Below are 17662 nucleotides of genomic sequence, written 5' to 3'. Positions count from 1 at the left end.
TGCAATTAGTTCTTTCACCTTTGTGAGATCACTTTTAATCTATTTGGCATCTATTTTGCTATAATATTTTACCATTTTCTCTCCATCTTCCTTTTCTATCCTTCAATCTCTACTTCTCTGACTTGCTCTCTACATTTCATTCTGGTGTTCGTCAGTCCTGTATTCTCAAGGGGCCAGAACATGAACTGTCAGTCTATCCCTCTTATAGAAATATTGAAGTCCAACCTAAAATAATATCTTTCTTTCTCTTGGTTTCTGTTGAGCATCTTTATTCTCTTTAAATGCATCATTTATTTGATAAATAATGATAATATATATGACAGTGTTGTCAGCTGATCTCAGGCAGTTTGGTCATGCACAAATTTATACCAGTAATATTCAATACATAGAGGTAGGTGGGATATGAATATGCTCTCTACACTTTCCTACACTTCCTACATTTTCCTCTATACTTTACAAGAAAAGAAAGTTTCAAAGTGAATACTACTATAGGAGTAGATAACTTTTTCTTTCTTCCCTTCTAGATTCTTTCACTGGTTGTTGCTCAGTCTTTTCCAACTCTTTGCAACCCCATGGACTGCAGCATGCCAGGCTTCCCTGTCCTTCACTGTCTCCCGGAGTTTGCTCAAACTCACGTCCATTGAATCAGTGATGCCATCCAATGATCTCATCCCTTCTGCCTTCAATCTTTCCCAGCATCAGGGTCTTTTCCAATGAGTCAGCTCTTTGTATCAGGTAGCCAAAGTATTCAGCTTCAGCATCAGTCCTTCCAATGAATATTCAGGGTTGATTTCCTTTAGGATTGACTGATTTGATCTCCTTGCTGTCCAGGGGACTCTCAAGAATCTTCTCCAACACCACACTGGACTAATAATTAAATTGATATATGAAAGATTAATGGAAGAAGAAGAAATTTTGTACATATGGGAGCCCCATAAAAATATGAGACATGTCAGCAGTTGGGTTCTTGTTGCTTATATACCATTCGGAGCTAAGGAGACTGGGACAGGGGTCTGGGGCTTCAAAGAGAAGGAAAATCATTCACAGGAAAATGAGAAGAGCTAGTGTTTGGTAAACAGCTGTTTGCCCTGCCATGCTGATAAGGCTTTCTGATAGAAAACGTTTTCTCTGGTAATAACTCTCTTCCTGGTGCAGGTTTCATATCTAAATTCTTTTAGACAGTTATTGTTGTTTAGTCACTAAGTCGTGTCCAACTCTTTGTGACCCCCATGGATTGTAGCCCACCAGGCTCCTCTGTCCATGGCATTTTCCAGGCAAGAATACTGGAGAGGGTTGCCATTTCCTTCTCCAGGGGGTCTTCCTAACCCAGGGATTGAACCCACATCTCCTGCTTTGGCAATTGGATTCCTTACCACTGAGCTGCCTGGGAAACTTTATGTACTTAAAGGGGAGGTAAAACGTTCTTCCTGTGTCTGCTGGGCTCTGCTTATCCTTAGTTCAAAATAATCCATGTGCTAAAGTGGCACATTCTAGGGTAGCAGGCATATCTTTCTCCTTCTCACTATCTCTACTGAAAGCTTGATGGAGTCCCAGCTCTTTTGTCCTATTAGGTGTTCCAGCAACATCTTCCTCCCCATACCTTTAAAAATTGATATATAACTCATATAACATTTACTATTTTAGTGTTCAATATAATTCAGCATCTCACATCTTTTTCTAAAAATTGAGGTTAAATTTATATGACATAAAATTAATCATTGGCCATTTTATTTTTTAATTTTTTTTAGGAGACTATAATTCTTATTTTATTTATTAATTTTTTATTATTACTATTTTTTTTCTTACTTTACAATATTGTATTGGTTTTGCCATACATCAACACGCATCCACCATGGGTATACACATGTTCCCCATCCTGAATCCCCTCCCACCTCCCTCCCCATACCATCCCTCTGGGTCATCCCAGTGCACCAGCCCCAAGCTTCCTGTATCCTGCATCAAACCTGGACTGGCGATTCATTTCTTATGATATTGCTGCTGCTAAGTTGCGTCAGTCATGTCCAACTCTGTGCGACCCCATAGACGGCAGCCCAAATAGGCTTCCCCGTCCCTGGGATTCTCCAGGCAAGAACACTGGAGTGGGTTGCCATTTCCTTCTCCAATGCATGAACGTGAAAAGTGAAAGTGAAATCGCTCAGTCCTGTCTGACTCTGTGTGACCCCATGGACTGCAGCCTACCAGGCTCCTCCGTCCATGGGATTCTCCAGGCAAGAGTACTGGAGTGGGGTGCCATTGCCTTCTCTGTCTTATGATATTATACATGTTTTAATGCCATCCCAAATCATCCCCCCTCCCTCTCCCACAGAGTCCAAAAGACTGTTCTGTACATCTGTGTCTCTTTTGCTGTCTCTCCTACAGGGTTGTCATTACCATCTTTCTAAATTCCATATATATGCGGTAGTATACTGTATTGGTGTTTTTCTTTCTGGCTTACTTCACTCTGTATAATAGGCTCCAGTTTCATCCACCTCATTAAAGAGACATGTGTACCCCAATGTTCATCGCAGCACCGTTTATAATAGCCAGGACATGGAAGCAACCTAGATGTCCATCAGCAGATGAATGGATAAGAAAGCTGTGGTACATATACACAATGGAGTATTACTCAGTCATTAAAAAGAATACATTTGAATCAGTTCATTGGCCATTTTAAAGTGTGCAGTTCAGTGGCATCTAATATATTCACAGTGTTGTTCAACCATCACCTCTATTTAATTCCAAGACATTTCCATCATCCCAGAAGGAAACCCTGTACCCACCCAACAACACCTGGAAATGTTCACTCAACACAAATATGACAACCTTTTAGTAGTGGGTTTGGCTAACTTTCTAACTGAAATCAGGCCAGATAAATTCCCTAAGAAAGCAACTGAATGTAGGACCATTTTATAATGAAGCCAAAGGTACCAGTATAGATACCTGAAAGGTATAGATGTCTGGGCTCACTAGATTCCTAAAACCTTATCTGGTAAAGACAGTGCCTGATCAGTAACTGATCCATTCATTTTGAATATGATTATTTCACTAACTAAAACTCATTTCTAATATTCTTTATGGTAGTTAGCAAAGCCTTTTCTGTTGATGAGAGATAAATTACTGAGGCATTTTGTCAGCTACTTCTGAAGTGTGGGCTTCTGATGGAAATTTGCTAAACAGCCCTGGAGCATGTAATCCTAATTAGGGTCACTGATCACCCCTAGAGGTTAGATTGTGCCTCACAGACCCACTCACATATATTGTCTGTGTTGAATTAACTTGGTATTACAACATATGCAGAATTAACTTTTACTCCTTTAATTATAAAAATTGGACAAAAATGAGAGCAAAGGAAGTATTAAAATGGAACTCTGAAGGAGCCTGTGCCCCAGGCCAAGATTGAAATGGTCTGGCATTGAGCTAGGCTTTTTGAGATTCCTGAACACAAGCATAAGGTTGGGTCTCCAGTGCACTGGAAGAATTTAAGCTCTGCCTGTTTGAATTCCCTCAAGGCAAGCCATCAGCAGGACCAGAAATCAGAATAATTTTATCCTTAAAAGCAAGATGTGTGTATATGAAGTTGCTCAGTTGTGTCCGACTCTTGTGACCTCATGGACTGTAGTCTGCCAGTCTCCTCTGTCCATGAAATTCTACAGGCAAGAATACTGGAGTGGGTAGCCATTTCCTTCTCCAAGGGATCTTCCTGACCCAGCGATCAAACCAGGTCTCCTGCATTGCAGATGAATTCTTTACCATGTGAGCCACCAAGGAAACCAAGATAGCTTTCTATTATTTTTAACGAGAGAAAAATAACAAAACTTATATTCATCTTCTTGGAAAGAATATTATTTTTTCTGTAATACATACATACAGAATCACACTGTGAAGTTCCAAGGACAGATTCTAGTTCAATTTATGGTAGAGTTGAATGATGGATTTATTGTTTGAATATCATTTTCTCATTCTAATCGGATGATAATGAAACAGCAACAAACCTAGATTGTATATCCATTCTCATAGCTGATGTGTAGAATGTCTTTCTGCAAAACCTAGATTGTATATCCATTCTCATAGCTGATGTGTAGAATGTCTTTCTGCAAACATTTCCTCAACTGTTTTCTTTACATTAAAAAAAAAAGTAGGCAGTGGCTTTGTTGATTTTAAGCTTGCTCAATTTTTTTTTCATTTCTTAGTTTCTAATTATGATTCCAACAGGTATTATCATTTGATGCCTATTTAGAAGATGAAGTGCCTGATAAAAGTCAAGAAAACTATAGAATAAGACGCTATAAAATCTACTTCTACCTTGAAGATGACACAGTTGAAGTAAATGAACCAGTGTTGCAAAATAGTGGACTGCCTCAAGGTATCTGTTTAAAGCAGAGTTATGGTTCTTTCACTTGTAACTACTGCCTTTATGTACTACTTTCTCTACCTTTTTTAAAGGCCCCATGCTACTGCTTGGGTATCTAACTTGTTGACAATGGTGAATATAAACGTGCTGTTACCAGCTTTCTATGCCTCATACCTCAACACTGGCCATGTCACTCACTTGTCTGTTGTCATCATTGTATCCTTTCACGTGTTGCTCTAGTATGAGCAAACACTCCTCTGTCTTTGTCTCTGTTCTTCAAACTCTTTTTTGTCTTTTTGCTATGACCACATTACGTCCTTCACAACACTCTCAGGGGAACAAAGAAGACTGGTCTCCACTGCCACTTTCAGACTGAGGTTCTCTCTCCTTTTTTAAATTCACTGCCATTTGCTTCAACCACTGTCTCCTCATCTTCATCCCTGTTAAGTACAGGCTTTCATAGTGCTTCAAGAGAAGGCTATTGCTCCTTTGCCCCACATATATCAGTCATCTTTATCCATACTCCACTTCAGCCAGACAAGAATTAGCTTTCTGATGTGAAGAGAAGCTAACTGTTGGTTGCTTTAGTAGAATCATGGCAGAGGTCAAGGGAGGTGACTGATTTCTTCTGAGTGTGGAAGTCCTTGACTTGGGATGATGCCAAGTTCTGGGTGCCTTCAAGGGAGAGCAACCATGATAATGAAAGGACTGAAGATTTGTCATGTGTAAGAGATAATAGTGAAAAGGGATGTTTACCTATAAACAGAAGACTCAAGTATGCCTAATGAATGTCTTAAGGAATCTAAAGGGCTGTCCTGTTGGGGAGGGGTGATCTAGTTTTCTATATCCTCATGGACAGGATGTAGGGGGTCAGAAGAGGACTAATTTCCTCTTCTAGTCAGTAAGAGAAATAATTTTCTGGCAGAGAAGTTCACACATTTAGGACAAGGTACAAGTGGGTCAGAGGGCTACCCTGCATGGAGTAGGCAATGATCCTCTCTCTCTTTCTGTTGTGTCATTTATTTGGAGAATTTATGGCTTAATGATGAATCTTTTAGAAAACATAGAAATGCTTTGATATTTAAAAAAAGATTTTCACAAACTTTTAAGGTTGAAGTGTGACATTTTGTAAAGGGACAAGAGAACTTTATACTTAAAAAAATTGTATTGAAGTATATTTGATTTACAATGTTATGTTAGTTTCAGGTATACAGCAAACCAAATCAGTTACATGTATACATATATCCACTTTTTTTTAAGGATTTTTTTTCCCATATAGGTCATTCAGTTCAGTTCAGTTGCTCAGTTGTGTCCGACTCTTTGCGACCCCATGAATTGCAGCACGCCAGGCCTCCCTGTCCATCACCAACTCCCAGAGTTCATTCAAACTCACGTCCATCGAGTCAGTGATGCCATCCAGCCATCTCATCTTCTGTCATCCCCTTTTCCTCCTACCCCCAAGCCCTCCCAGAATAAGAGTCTTCCAGTGAGTCAACTCTTCACATGAGGTAGCCAAAGTACTGGAGTTTCAGCTTTAGCATCATTCCTTCCAAAGAACACCCAGGACTGATCTCCTTTAGGATGGACTGGTTGGATCTCCTTGCAGTCCAAGGGACTCTCAAGAGTCTTCTCCAACACCACAGTTCAAAAGCATCCATTCTTTGGTGCTCAGCTTTCTTCACAGTCCAATTCTCGCATCCATATATGACCACTGGAAAAACCATAGCCTTGACTAGATGGACCTTTGTTGGCAAAGTTATGTCTTTGCTTTTCAATATGCTATCTAGGTTGGTCATAACTTTCCCTCCAAGGAGTAAGCATCTTTTAATTTCATGGCTGCAGTCACCATCTGCAGAGATTTTGGAACCCCAAAAAATAGTCTGACACTGTTTCCACTGTTTCCCCATCTATTTGCCATGAAGTGATGGGACCAGATGCCATGATCTTCGTTTTCTGAATGTTGAGCTTTAAGCCAACTTTTTCACTCTCCTCTTTCACTTTCATCAAGAGGCTTTTTAGTTCCTCTTCACTTTCTGTCATAAGGGTGGTGTCATCTGCATATCTGAGGTTATTGATATTTCTCCCAGCAATCTTGATTCCAGCTTGTGCTTCTTCCAGCCCAGCGTTTCTCATGATGTACTCTGCATATAAGTTCAATAAGCAGGGTGACAATATACAGCCTTGACGTACTCCTTTTCCTATTTGGAACCAGTCTGTTGTTCCACGTCCAGTTCTAACTGTTGCTTTCTGACCTGCATACAGGTTTCTCAAGAGGCAGGTCAGGTGGTCTGGTATTCCCATCTCTTTCAGAATTTTCCACAGTTGATTGTGATCCACACAGTCAAAGGGTTTGGCATAGTCAATAAAGCAGAAATAGATGTTTTTCTGAAACTGTATTGCTTTTTTGATGATCCAGCAGATGTTGGCAATTTGATCTCTGGTTCCTCTGCCTTTTATAAAACCAGCTTGAACATCTGGAAGTTCATGGTTCACGTATTGCTGAAGCCTGGCTTGGAGAACTTTGAGCATTACTTTACTAGCGTGTGAGATGAGTGCAATTGTGTGGTAGTTTGAACATTCTTTGGCATTGCCTTTCTTTGGGATTGGAATGAAAACTGACCTTTTCCAGTCCTGTGGCCACTGCTGAGTTTTCCAAATTTGCTGGCATATTGAGTGCAGCACTTTCACAGTGTCATCTTTCAGGATTTGAAAGAGCTCAATTGGAATTCCATCACCTCCACTTTGTTCGTAGTGATGCTTTCTAAGGCCCACTTGACTTCCCTTTCCAGGATGTCTGGCTCTAGGTGAGTGATCACAGCATTGTGATTATCTTGGTCGTGAAGATCTTTTTTGTACAGTTCTTCTGTGTATTCTTGCCACCTCTTCTTAATCTTCTGCTTCTGTTAGGTCCATACCTTTTCTGTCCCTTATCGAGCCCATCTTTGCATGAAATGTTCCCTTGGTCTCTCCAATTTTCTTGAAGAGATCTCTAGTCTTTCCCATTCTGTTGTTTTCCTCTATTTCTTTGCATTGATCACTGAGGAAGGCTTTCTTATCTCTCCTTGCTATTCTTTGGAACTCTGCATTCAGATGCTTATGTCTTTCCTTTTTTCCTTTGCTTTTTGCTTCTCTTCTTTTCACAGCTATTTGTAAGGCCTCCCCAGACAGCCATTTTGCTTTTTTTGCATTTCTTTTCCATGGGGATGGTCTTGATCCCTGTCTCCTGTACAGTGTCACGAACCTCAGTCCATAGTTCATCAGGCACTCTATCTATCAGATCTAGTCCCTTAAATCTATAGGTCATTACAGAATATTAGAGTTCCCTGTGCTAAGTATGTTCTTATTAGTTATCTATTTTATGTATAGTAATATGTATATATCAATCTCAATCTCCCAATTTCTCTCTCTCCCCCATGTAGTAACTGTAAGATTGTTTTCTACATCTGTGACTCTACGTCTGTTTTGTAAATAAGTTCATTTGTATTATTTTTTTAGATTCCATATGTAAACAGTATCATATATTTATAGGTCTGTTTATGGTCATTTAAAACATATAAAATGCTGTTCTTAAATACTGACAATAATGTATTAGAAAACATTTAAATAATTACTTCAAAATATTAAGAAAATTTACAGCTTTTCATTTCCATGAACATCTGTTTTGCCTAAGTTCATTGGTTTAAGTAAGTGATGTTATTGTTTCAGTAAAAAAAGTATTTTCTTGTAAATTTTCTCTTAAATGCTTTACTCTGATATTCCCTAACTAAGCTTTGCTTATTATTTTTTATTACCTCCTCACATGACATAAGATTTACACAAGTGATGGACTGGAGCTCATACGACATTCTGAACCTGCATTTGTGACTTGCATTATGTTTTTATTATTACTTTAAGACAAAAATTCATATTATCTGTAGCTCACTGGCCCCTGCCCAGTGAATCTTAGTTTTATTAAACTTCAAGAAGAAAAATGAAATGTAACCTCTATGAGGATCTTGGAAAGACTTTTATTAAGACTTTTTGATTCACTAAGCCTCTTGATTTTAAATCTCACATAGGCAGATTACAAAGGCAAATTGAAGGTAGTTATAATGATTGATTTTGAAAATAATTTTTATGTAATAGGAGGGAATGTTGTTCATAAAGAATCGGAGAGGGGGTGAACCTTAGGAAAAGACAGCTTTCAAGTCTCTTTCAGAATTTCTGATTCCCTCACTCTGATCAGGACATTTCCCTAATTGAGACATATCAAGTGCTATGAACAGAATACATAGTAATCATGATATGTAACAAGGCTGAATTTGTTGGCAAAGTGGAGATACCTAGCGGGCTATCACAAGTCCTGTGGAAAACAAACAGAAATAACTGCTCTATCATCAAGCTTCATTCAGAGACAGAGCAGTCTCTCTTGAAATATTTAATATGATTCTTGTTAAGGAAGGTCTGTTAGGACAAAGGATACTTTGCAAATTCATTGTATGTCTTCTTCAAGCTTTCCTAAATTAAACAATTGGAAAAAAAAAAAAAACAATTGGGAGGGGGGAAATGAGTATACTGAGCCATGGGCTCAAGCTCAGTGGGATGGGTAGGTAGTGTTTCTTTCATCTGCCCTTTCAGTGGCTTGGGACTGCTTTTTTGCACATATGGAACCTTGGAAGAGATTAAGGGTCACATTTAGGTGCTGGGCACTGACAGTGCTCCTGTTACATCCATAGGGTTTTGATATTTTCTGAATCAACTGGGAGGTTAGATGCACCAGTTTTTTTTAGTAGAGCTGACCATTCAGAAATGAGTGCACCTGGATGAATTATAGCCTCCCTTTGTAGCTGCCTCTCTTATGTAATTTTTTTAAGGAGAGGGAACTTTGAAATAAGCCAGAAATAAAAGAGCCATCCCTTAGCACAGTGCCAAAGTAGGCATTCAATTTTGTGAAGCTCCTCATCAGAACAACATATTCACAAATCCTTGTTGGCAGAGAGATGTGTGTGAAAAGTCAAGTCACTGAGGCACGTCAAGACTTGCTTTCATTCCTTGCCAGGGCATCATTCTCTTTGGGTAGATGCATTATATTTACAGAATTTGTTGCTGTTCTGCTGGGGTATATTTAAAACAATGTGATGCCAAGCCAAGAATGTCAGAGGTTAATCCCAATAGTTTTACCTCTGATTGTCTAACAGGACAATTATTTGTCAAATGCTGCCAAGTCCAAACTAATCTAGTGTAAGGAAAGGATAACCATTAGAAATATGCCATGAGTTTCTGGTAGGGTCTGTACGAGTTCTTACGGGAATGCCATCATCAGAATCTCCTGATCCACCCCCAGAATTTCTGATTCAGTAGGCCTGGGGTCAGGGAATAACTTCTACTTGATTCTCAGTGTATCCTTGGTTAAGAATATTGATCTCCACTAATGATTTGTATTGGTTCTTCAACGGGGTAGTATTTCATACGTATATATCTATATATAAAGTATAGATGTACTATAATGTGTACTATATATATTTACATTTTATACTTTAAGACGATCTACCTGAATCAGGCAAATGTAATCACAAAATAGAAGGCATTTATTTATACTGGGCATATGCTGTATCTAAACATACATCCCATAAAGTAGACTGGTAGGGTGATAGTAAGGTTGCCAGATAAAATACAGGATACCTGGTTAAATTTGAAGTTCTTAGTATAACTATGCCCCCCCAATATTGTATGGGACATACCTATACTAAAAATTATTCATTATTTATCTGAAATTCAAGTTTAACCAGGCATCTCATTTTTTTCAGTTTGCTAAATCTGGCAGCCCCAGAGGGTAGACCTTGGGGAGGGAATTGTCACTAAATGTAGCTGAGTAAAATTTAGGAGTGGAGGTAAGCCATTGGTCTGTGAAGATAGGTGCTTGGTGCATGGTGGCTGTTCAGTAAGTTTGATGATGAAAGGAAGAAAGAAAAGGAGGGAGTGAAAAAGGAAAGGAAAAGTGATAGACAATGATAGCACAATGCAGGCATCATGAATTATATGAGGTACTTTGAGGAGTCAGAGGTGGAAATACCAGTATCCATTAGAGCATAAGGCATTTGAGTAGTACCTCAAAAGTTTCTCCAGATAAAGATAGAAGAGGAAGGCATGTTAGTCAGAAGGAACAGCATGAGGTGAAGAGGTAGGAGAGTGGTGAGGACAGTGTTAGTCACTCAGTTGTGGCCAACTCTTTGTGATCCCATAGACTGTAGCCTGCCAGCTTCTCTGTCCATGGAGTTCTCCAGGCAAGAATACTGGAGTGGGTAGCCATTACCTTCTCCAGGGGATATTCCTGACCTAGGGATTGAACCCATGTCCCCTGCATTGCAGGCAAATTCTTTACCATCTGAGCCACAGGGAAGCCCCAGGAGGAGAGAAGTTGGGAGGTATTTGGGAGCAGATATAGAATGTGTGAGGAAAACTAGGCAAGAAAGTGGTAACGCAAGAGGACAGAACACCCAACATGCCATCATTTGGGGCTCATTCAGTGGCTAGGGGGAGATGCATAGGATTATGATCAGAGATACAGAATTCAGAAATTTTTATTCTTTTGCTGTAAGACTAAGTATCAGGCCAACTATATTTAAAAAGTTATTCCCATGAAATCAAACTCCATAAAGATGACGTTTTATAAAATTAAAAGTGGAATGCTAATTTTAGTGAAGGAGTGAACAAAAGAGGAAAAGATACTCTGTCATTTCTGATCACAATGAGTAGTCTTAATATTTTTAGGAGATAAACTTTAGTAGATATGAAAAGTGAAAGTCGCTCAGTCGTGTCTTACTCTTTGCCATCCCATGGACTATGCAGTCCATGGAATTCTCCATGCCAGAATACTGGAGTGGGTAGCCTTTCCTTTCTCCAGGGGATCTTCCCAACCCAGGGATTGAACCCAGATCTCCTGCATTGCGGGCAGATTCTTTACCAGCTGAGCCGGACATGACAAGTGGGAATTCCACTTGTATATTCATTAACATAAGAAATACCTGCCTCTAGACTTGGATGTGCCTTAAGTCTGCAGTGTTACTAAAATGAACTAAACACACTTAAGTTAGAGATAAGAGATTGGAGTCTTAATTCTTGAAGGTGATTTCCTAAAAACTAAATTTAGTAGAATGAGCAAAGATCTAAAGCAATTCCCAACTGAACGAAATGAAAACACATTCAACATAAATGAATATATCATCATTTTGATCTAAACCACAGGGAAATGTTAGAAAGTTAAAGCTTGTAGAATATAATCAGAGAGCAGGACCTTTAAAAAGAAAGACATGTAAAATATGAAGATAAGGAAGAGCTGAAAAGCAGACACCTGATGCCTGGATATTTCCCCAAATTGTCTTTATGGGCCAATTAAGAAAATAAACATCTGAAAATTTCAAGGGCAGATACAGTACTTTTGTTGTTGTTTTTCCATGGGGTCCCAAAAAGTTAGACATGACTGAGTGACTAACACTTCTCACTTTACATTTTGTCATGTTATATACCTTGATCTCAGGTGCTCTTCAACATGTGCCAAAGACATGGCATCCTCCATATTTCTTTGATATTCAGAAGAACCACTTACTGGTGGTTTCTGCCATTTATCATGAAAGACTATAACCATACAAATACCAATAAATAGAAATTTCATTCCCCAAAGGACACAGTTGAGAGATCCTACTAATATTTGTGAAAGCTCTCATGTGTGACTATCTTTCAAATGCCCCACGTTAGTTTTTGATTAACATGGAATTGTGACCTTGGATTTCTTGTTATTAAAATTTTCTTGTTTAGTGTTAGATCTGCCTTCTCTTTTCAACCCATGGATGGTCCAGATTCTCTCTTGTTACCACAAGGAACTACCCTGGCTTCTTTTCTTTTATTATTTTTTTAATATAAATTTATTTATTTTAATTGGAAGCTAATTAATTTACAATATTGTATTGGTTTTGCCATACATCAACATGAATCTGCCACAGGTGTACTGTGAAATGAATCGCCAGTCCCCTGGCTTCTTGTAAGAACCATCTAGGGAGAAGAGTGTGGGACCTAACATAAGAAAGTGTGTGGAGGTCGCAGATACACAGGCTCTGCAAGGAGGGACAGCTGATGCGGTGGTGTTGACTCTGGAGGGGGGAATTGTTGCCACTGACAAATGGGCCCTCTCCAGAAACAAACTCATAGGGAAGAGAGAGGCTGTTCTTTTGCAAGAGCGGCTCCATTATCTCTTTCACGGTGGCTGGCTGCTCTTCTCCACATTTCTAGCCTGTTTTGCCTAAGACATTCCCTCCTCTCCTCCACTTAGGTAACTTGTGGCTGTAGTATAGTGAAATACAGTTCAGTGTAGACTGTGGAGCAATGGCACTTACTTAGGGCTTGAAAAACCCAGGTTCAAGACACTTCTCTGCCATTTGTGAGTGCATAACCTTGGGCACATCACTTAACCATCTTGAGTTTTCTCATCCATAAACTGAGTATTTGTATTTCATACATTATCTGCATCGTGCAATTATTGAAGATTAAATGAGAAGAATATATGAAAGTATATCCTAGGGCCATGATGATGATTATAATGATTATTATTTAAAAGTTTAGTGGGTGGGCCAGTTCTTCCCACTTAGAAAAATATAGGATTCCTATTTGAAGTCTTACTAAAGAGAAATCAGGACGGATTTGCTTATTTTAATTTGTATAATGAAGTACACATGCAAGATAGATGGAATTCCTGAAGAAACTCTTGGCTGTTGAATAAATCTTATATATTTTAAAAGCTGTCAGCTATACTTAAAAATATAAGTATTTTTAAAGAGATACATAATGGTTTGTGGAAGTACCTGGAAGGCCCATGCTTTTATAAGGGTGTTCAAGTATACAATTTGTTCTAAATGTCTAATCTTGAATAATTAAATAATTTGCATACTGTTTTCAGTGGCATGAATTAAGGGCTAATTGAAGTATAATTTTTTGCAGTAAAATTATATCATCTTTTATGTAGTACATTTAAAAATATTCTAGACCAGTTTTAATTTTACAGTTTTTTTATTTTAATTTAATGTAGCAAGTAATTAAAAATTGCTACAAAGAAAAGAAGATGAAAATGATTTTAGTTAATTTCCCCTCAACAGAATGAAAAGATGATTAGTAGAATAATGGAACAGAGCTCAACACAGTTCCTGGCACATAAAGATATTCATTAAATGTTCTTTAATGAATAAGGAATGAATAATTTCTAAGTATTTCTAGACTTTGGGAAAAGACACTATTCTCAGTGCTACAGAAAACATGAGGAAGATTGCTTGACATCTTTATAATAAAATGCCTCCATTATGGTACAGGTTACACAAGCCAATTTTTCTTGAACCATTAGACCCTCAGTTTGCTCTGCTTGCCTTTTCTTCTTTTGTCTTTGCTCCTAGAGTAGATTCCCAGACTTAAGTCAGCTTACAGATATTGAGAGACATTCCTCCATGGTTATCTTGCATTTCTGTGAATCTTGCAAGCAGAGACACTGACTGCTCTTTGTTCTGGATTATCTTTTCAAGGATGTTGATAGAGCACACAGCTTTGGAAGACAAAGATAGTCTCTCCTTCTGGAACAAAAGGCAAGTTTGCTCACAGCCTTGGAAAACAGAGGTGATGTCTCCCTCCAGAATAAAGGGCAGACATGTTTACTGTACAGTCTAGTAAAGATAGGGGACTTCCCAGACAGTAAAGAATCTGCCTGCAATGCAGGAGACATAGGAGACTCGGGTTTGCTCCTTGGGTTGGTAGAATCCCCTAGAGAAGGAAATGGCAACCCATTCCAGTATTCTTGCCTGGAGAATCCCATGGACAGAGAAGCCTGGTGGGTTCTCTGTTCCATTATTCTACAGTCCATGGGGGTCACAAGAATTGAACACAGCTGAGTCATTGAGCATGCACACATTAATAAAGATAATGTCTCCCTCTGAGACAAAAGGCAGGGATGCGTATTGTCCATTACAAAAGATTCAGTTTCCCTCAGCTCAGGGTTCCTGTCCTGTAGTGTAAAGCACTGTGTGTGCAGAAGTTACCTGGCCCTTGTTGTGTCACTCTTTGGAAATCGGGGCTCAGAAAATTGGTACCAAAATATTGATGTTCTGGGTACTGTTATTACTGTGAGTAATAAACTGCCCTTTGTCTGTCACCAAAGCATCTCATATCATCTACCAGCATCCTTGAAATTGTGGCAGGCTAACTTGTCAGCTAGCAAGCAGGATAAAATCTCAATCCCTAAATAATTCTTGACAACAGGTTTCAGCAGTGTTACGGTAAGTTGGCTGGTTATGGTGTGGTATAGTTGATACATTCATCTAGTTAGGGAGCCTTTTTTACCTCCAGTGGCTAGTTACCATTTAGGTGTTCTCAGGGACCCTGGGTCCATACTCTCAAGAAAAAAAGTGAATGGGTATCATAGGGTTGAAAGTAGAAGGTACTATGAAGCCTGTGCTAACTCTCACTTTGTGGGAGTGGTTGGGTGGAGGTGGACAGAGGCTGTAGAGAAAGGCGGAGGGAGAAGAGGTTGGTAGAAGGAACAAGATTCCAAGAAGCTTCAAAGCAACATAGAGTCATCTGTGCTTATGGAAGCTGTAAATCAAGGTGTTGGCATCTACCATAGTGAGGCTTAGTAGTTTTCTTTTTTCAGTCAAGAGTGCATTTTTGTGAGTACTCTGGTTTGGGGTCTTAGTTCCTTGTTTAGCGTACTCACATTGAGTGCTTGTGAGTGAAAAAGTGAGCATGCTTGTTTTGGGAAAAACATGATGGCAGTGTCTGGCACATTGGGTCACCCTGTTTAGTACTCCCTTCTCCTTCCCTCCTTCCATAGTCTTTGTGTGCACACACTAAGTTGCTTCAGTTGTGTCCAACTCTGTGCAACCCTATGAACTGTATGTGGCCAGGTTCTCTGTCCATGGGATTCCCCAGGCAAGAATATTGGAGTGGATTGCCATGCCCTCCTCCAGGGGATCTTCCCGACCCAGGGATCAAACCTGCATCTCTTAAGCCTCCTGCATTGGCAGGCAGGTTCTTTACTACTAGCGCCACCTAGGATTACTTTATAATAGAGTAAGCCCTAGTACCACTTAGGCAACTCTAACAACATACAAGGCTGGTCAAATTAACTCTGAATCTCAGGAGCCCCAGCTCCCTGTGGAACCATCAGAGTTTGAACATTCTGATGCTACTTCTCCAAGAGCCAGTCCTTTGCCCACTTCACCACGGTGAGAAAACATTCAGGGTTGTTATAAAGATGTGCTCTGATCTCTTGCTGGTGAGCCATATGATGAAACAATTGTGTTTTATTTCACACTGTAGGAATTTTTATCCGGCGTCATCGGATTTCTCTCCCACCTCCTAATGAGGATCAGTTTTATACTGTGCATCACTTTAATGTCAACACCGACATTGTCTTTTATGGTCGAACGTTCAAGGTTTATGACTGTGACGCATTCACAAAAAACTTCTTGACGAAAATAGGAGTCAAATTAAATCCCCCAGGACAATGTCCAGAAGATCCTTACATGAAAACACGGAGAGAGGTAAGTTGACTTATCCATGAGCTCTAGTCTTCAAGATGAGAATCCGTTCAGAATCAGTGAATGGTATCAGTACTTCTGATGCCCAGGTGAAAGGACTTGGGGGGCCATGGTCACTGGAGTTGTCCTCTTTTCCTTTGGGCTGGACAGAGGCTGGGGGTTGGCTTCGGTGCAGGAAAGACTCACTCTCTGCCTTCACCCCTACTTCTCTTTACAGAGAGTGGCCCTTCCAGGCAGGGTGAGTCTTCATGAGTTGCCCATATGGGATGGTTTCTAAGAGCCTGGGGTTGGCTTTGTAGTCATTGACACTGAAACAGTTGGGCCCACTCTTACCTGGCTTTTCTTTTCCCATTTTAGTTGCCTAACTCTGGGGAAAATCTTTGCTCCTGTGCTACTGATATACTCAACCAAGCTTTGGGTACACCTTTTTCTTTCTTAAGACTCCCAGCTTCCTTTAAGGTGACATCAGATGCAGAGAGGTTCAAGAATGAGGAGGGCCATGATTTTGATGTGCTCCCATGATAACAGGATGCTTATTGGCAAAGTCTGATCCAAGCCAGTGTAGGGAGGAAAGAATCAGTGTTAGTAGTATTATTATAGTCTTTACAGAGTTTTTTTTTTTTTTTTTTAATGAGACCTTGGCCCAAATTTTATTGTTTTACAGAAAAATCTGAATACCTAAAAGGGCAGGTGTTATTATGTGGAAGGTCACCTACCTCACCAGTCTTCTTGCTAGGACTTGAACTCAAATCTCTTGCTTCTTATCCTGCTTTTAATTATTCTCATTTGTTTCTCTTTTTATTGACGTATGATCATGCACAATAAAATGCACAGAAATTAAATATACAGTTTGATGGGTCTTAACAAATGCATACACCCATGTAATCCACACCCAAAATCACAGTCTAGAACATTTCCATCCTCCTAGAAAGTTCCTGCATGCCTTTTTCCAATCTGTCCTTCCCCCCACCCAGGGATAAGCACTATTCTCATTTCTATCCCTATAGATTAGTTTGGTCTCATTTTTATTGTTTCTAAAACTTGTAATTAACTTCTTTGCAGAAAGATAACATAAAATTTAGAGTAAAAATCTCCTTTGATTCTGCTTTGATCTCTTGTTAAAAGCTGCATGTAGGATCATTCATCTATTCCTGCCTCCTAGCCCCATCAGAATTATCCTTTAATATTGTAGACATAGACCCCTCCTGAGAAATATAGATTGTTGATCCTGGAATATGTAAGGTGAAATCCTTGTGGCAATATTCTTGTGTGTATTGGCATGCAAGGAGATTTATGGTTTGGGTTCATTTCTGTGTTTTTCCAAATGCCCTGGAAGTAAGAGTCTGGATAAATACAAAAGTCTTTAGAACCAGCAGAGAGAAACCGAAAGAAATGGATCTATATGATTTATCACCCTTTGCATCTGGCCACACTCATTCACTAACAGCTTGTATTATATGATAGTGATTGTGAGTGATGATGCATAATATGAAATACATAGGAACAATGTATGGTTTCATAGGTTTATAAGGAAAAAAAATCTTCTGTTCCAGGAATCAAGAATAAATACCAAGAACAGCCAAGAAATGTTTTAAATAATTTCCTTTCAGATTGAGAGAATCATTTTAGGATTTATTCCCTCAGGGAGAAAGCTCTTCAATAAATATAGAAGTCTGTGGAAAATTAGGAGTTTAATAAGAGGCTTTTATATTGACTTTAATTCATTTACTTCTCCAGTGTTTGCTGCCTTGAAATGTAA

The 17662-nt window shown here is 39.2% G+C and overlaps 1 protein-coding gene across 1 annotated transcript in view; it reads left to right on the top strand.

Annotated features, from left to right (window-relative positions):
- EFHC2 (EF-hand domain containing 2) overlaps nucleotides 1-17662 on the top strand; it is a 196935-nt gene that overhangs the window by 52091 nt on the left and 127182 nt on the right. Inside the window, exons 2-3 of the mRNA XM_027534499.1 lie at nucleotides 4213-4363; nucleotides 15683-15906. Coding sequence (XP_027390300.1) covers nucleotides 4213-4363; nucleotides 15683-15906 — 375 coding nt within the window. The remainder of the gene's footprint in view (nucleotides 1-4212; nucleotides 4364-15682; nucleotides 15907-17662) is intronic.

Source organism: Bos indicus x Bos taurus, chromosome X (genome assembly GCF_003369695.1).
Source record: "Bos indicus x Bos taurus breed Angus x Brahman F1 hybrid chromosome X, Bos_hybrid_MaternalHap_v2.0, whole genome shotgun sequence".
Taxonomy (NCBI): Eukaryota; Metazoa; Chordata; class Mammalia; order Artiodactyla; family Bovidae; genus Bos; species Bos indicus x Bos taurus.
The sequence above is the reverse complement of the archived record's forward strand: the minus strand, read 5'-3'. Positions and strand labels throughout refer to the sequence as shown.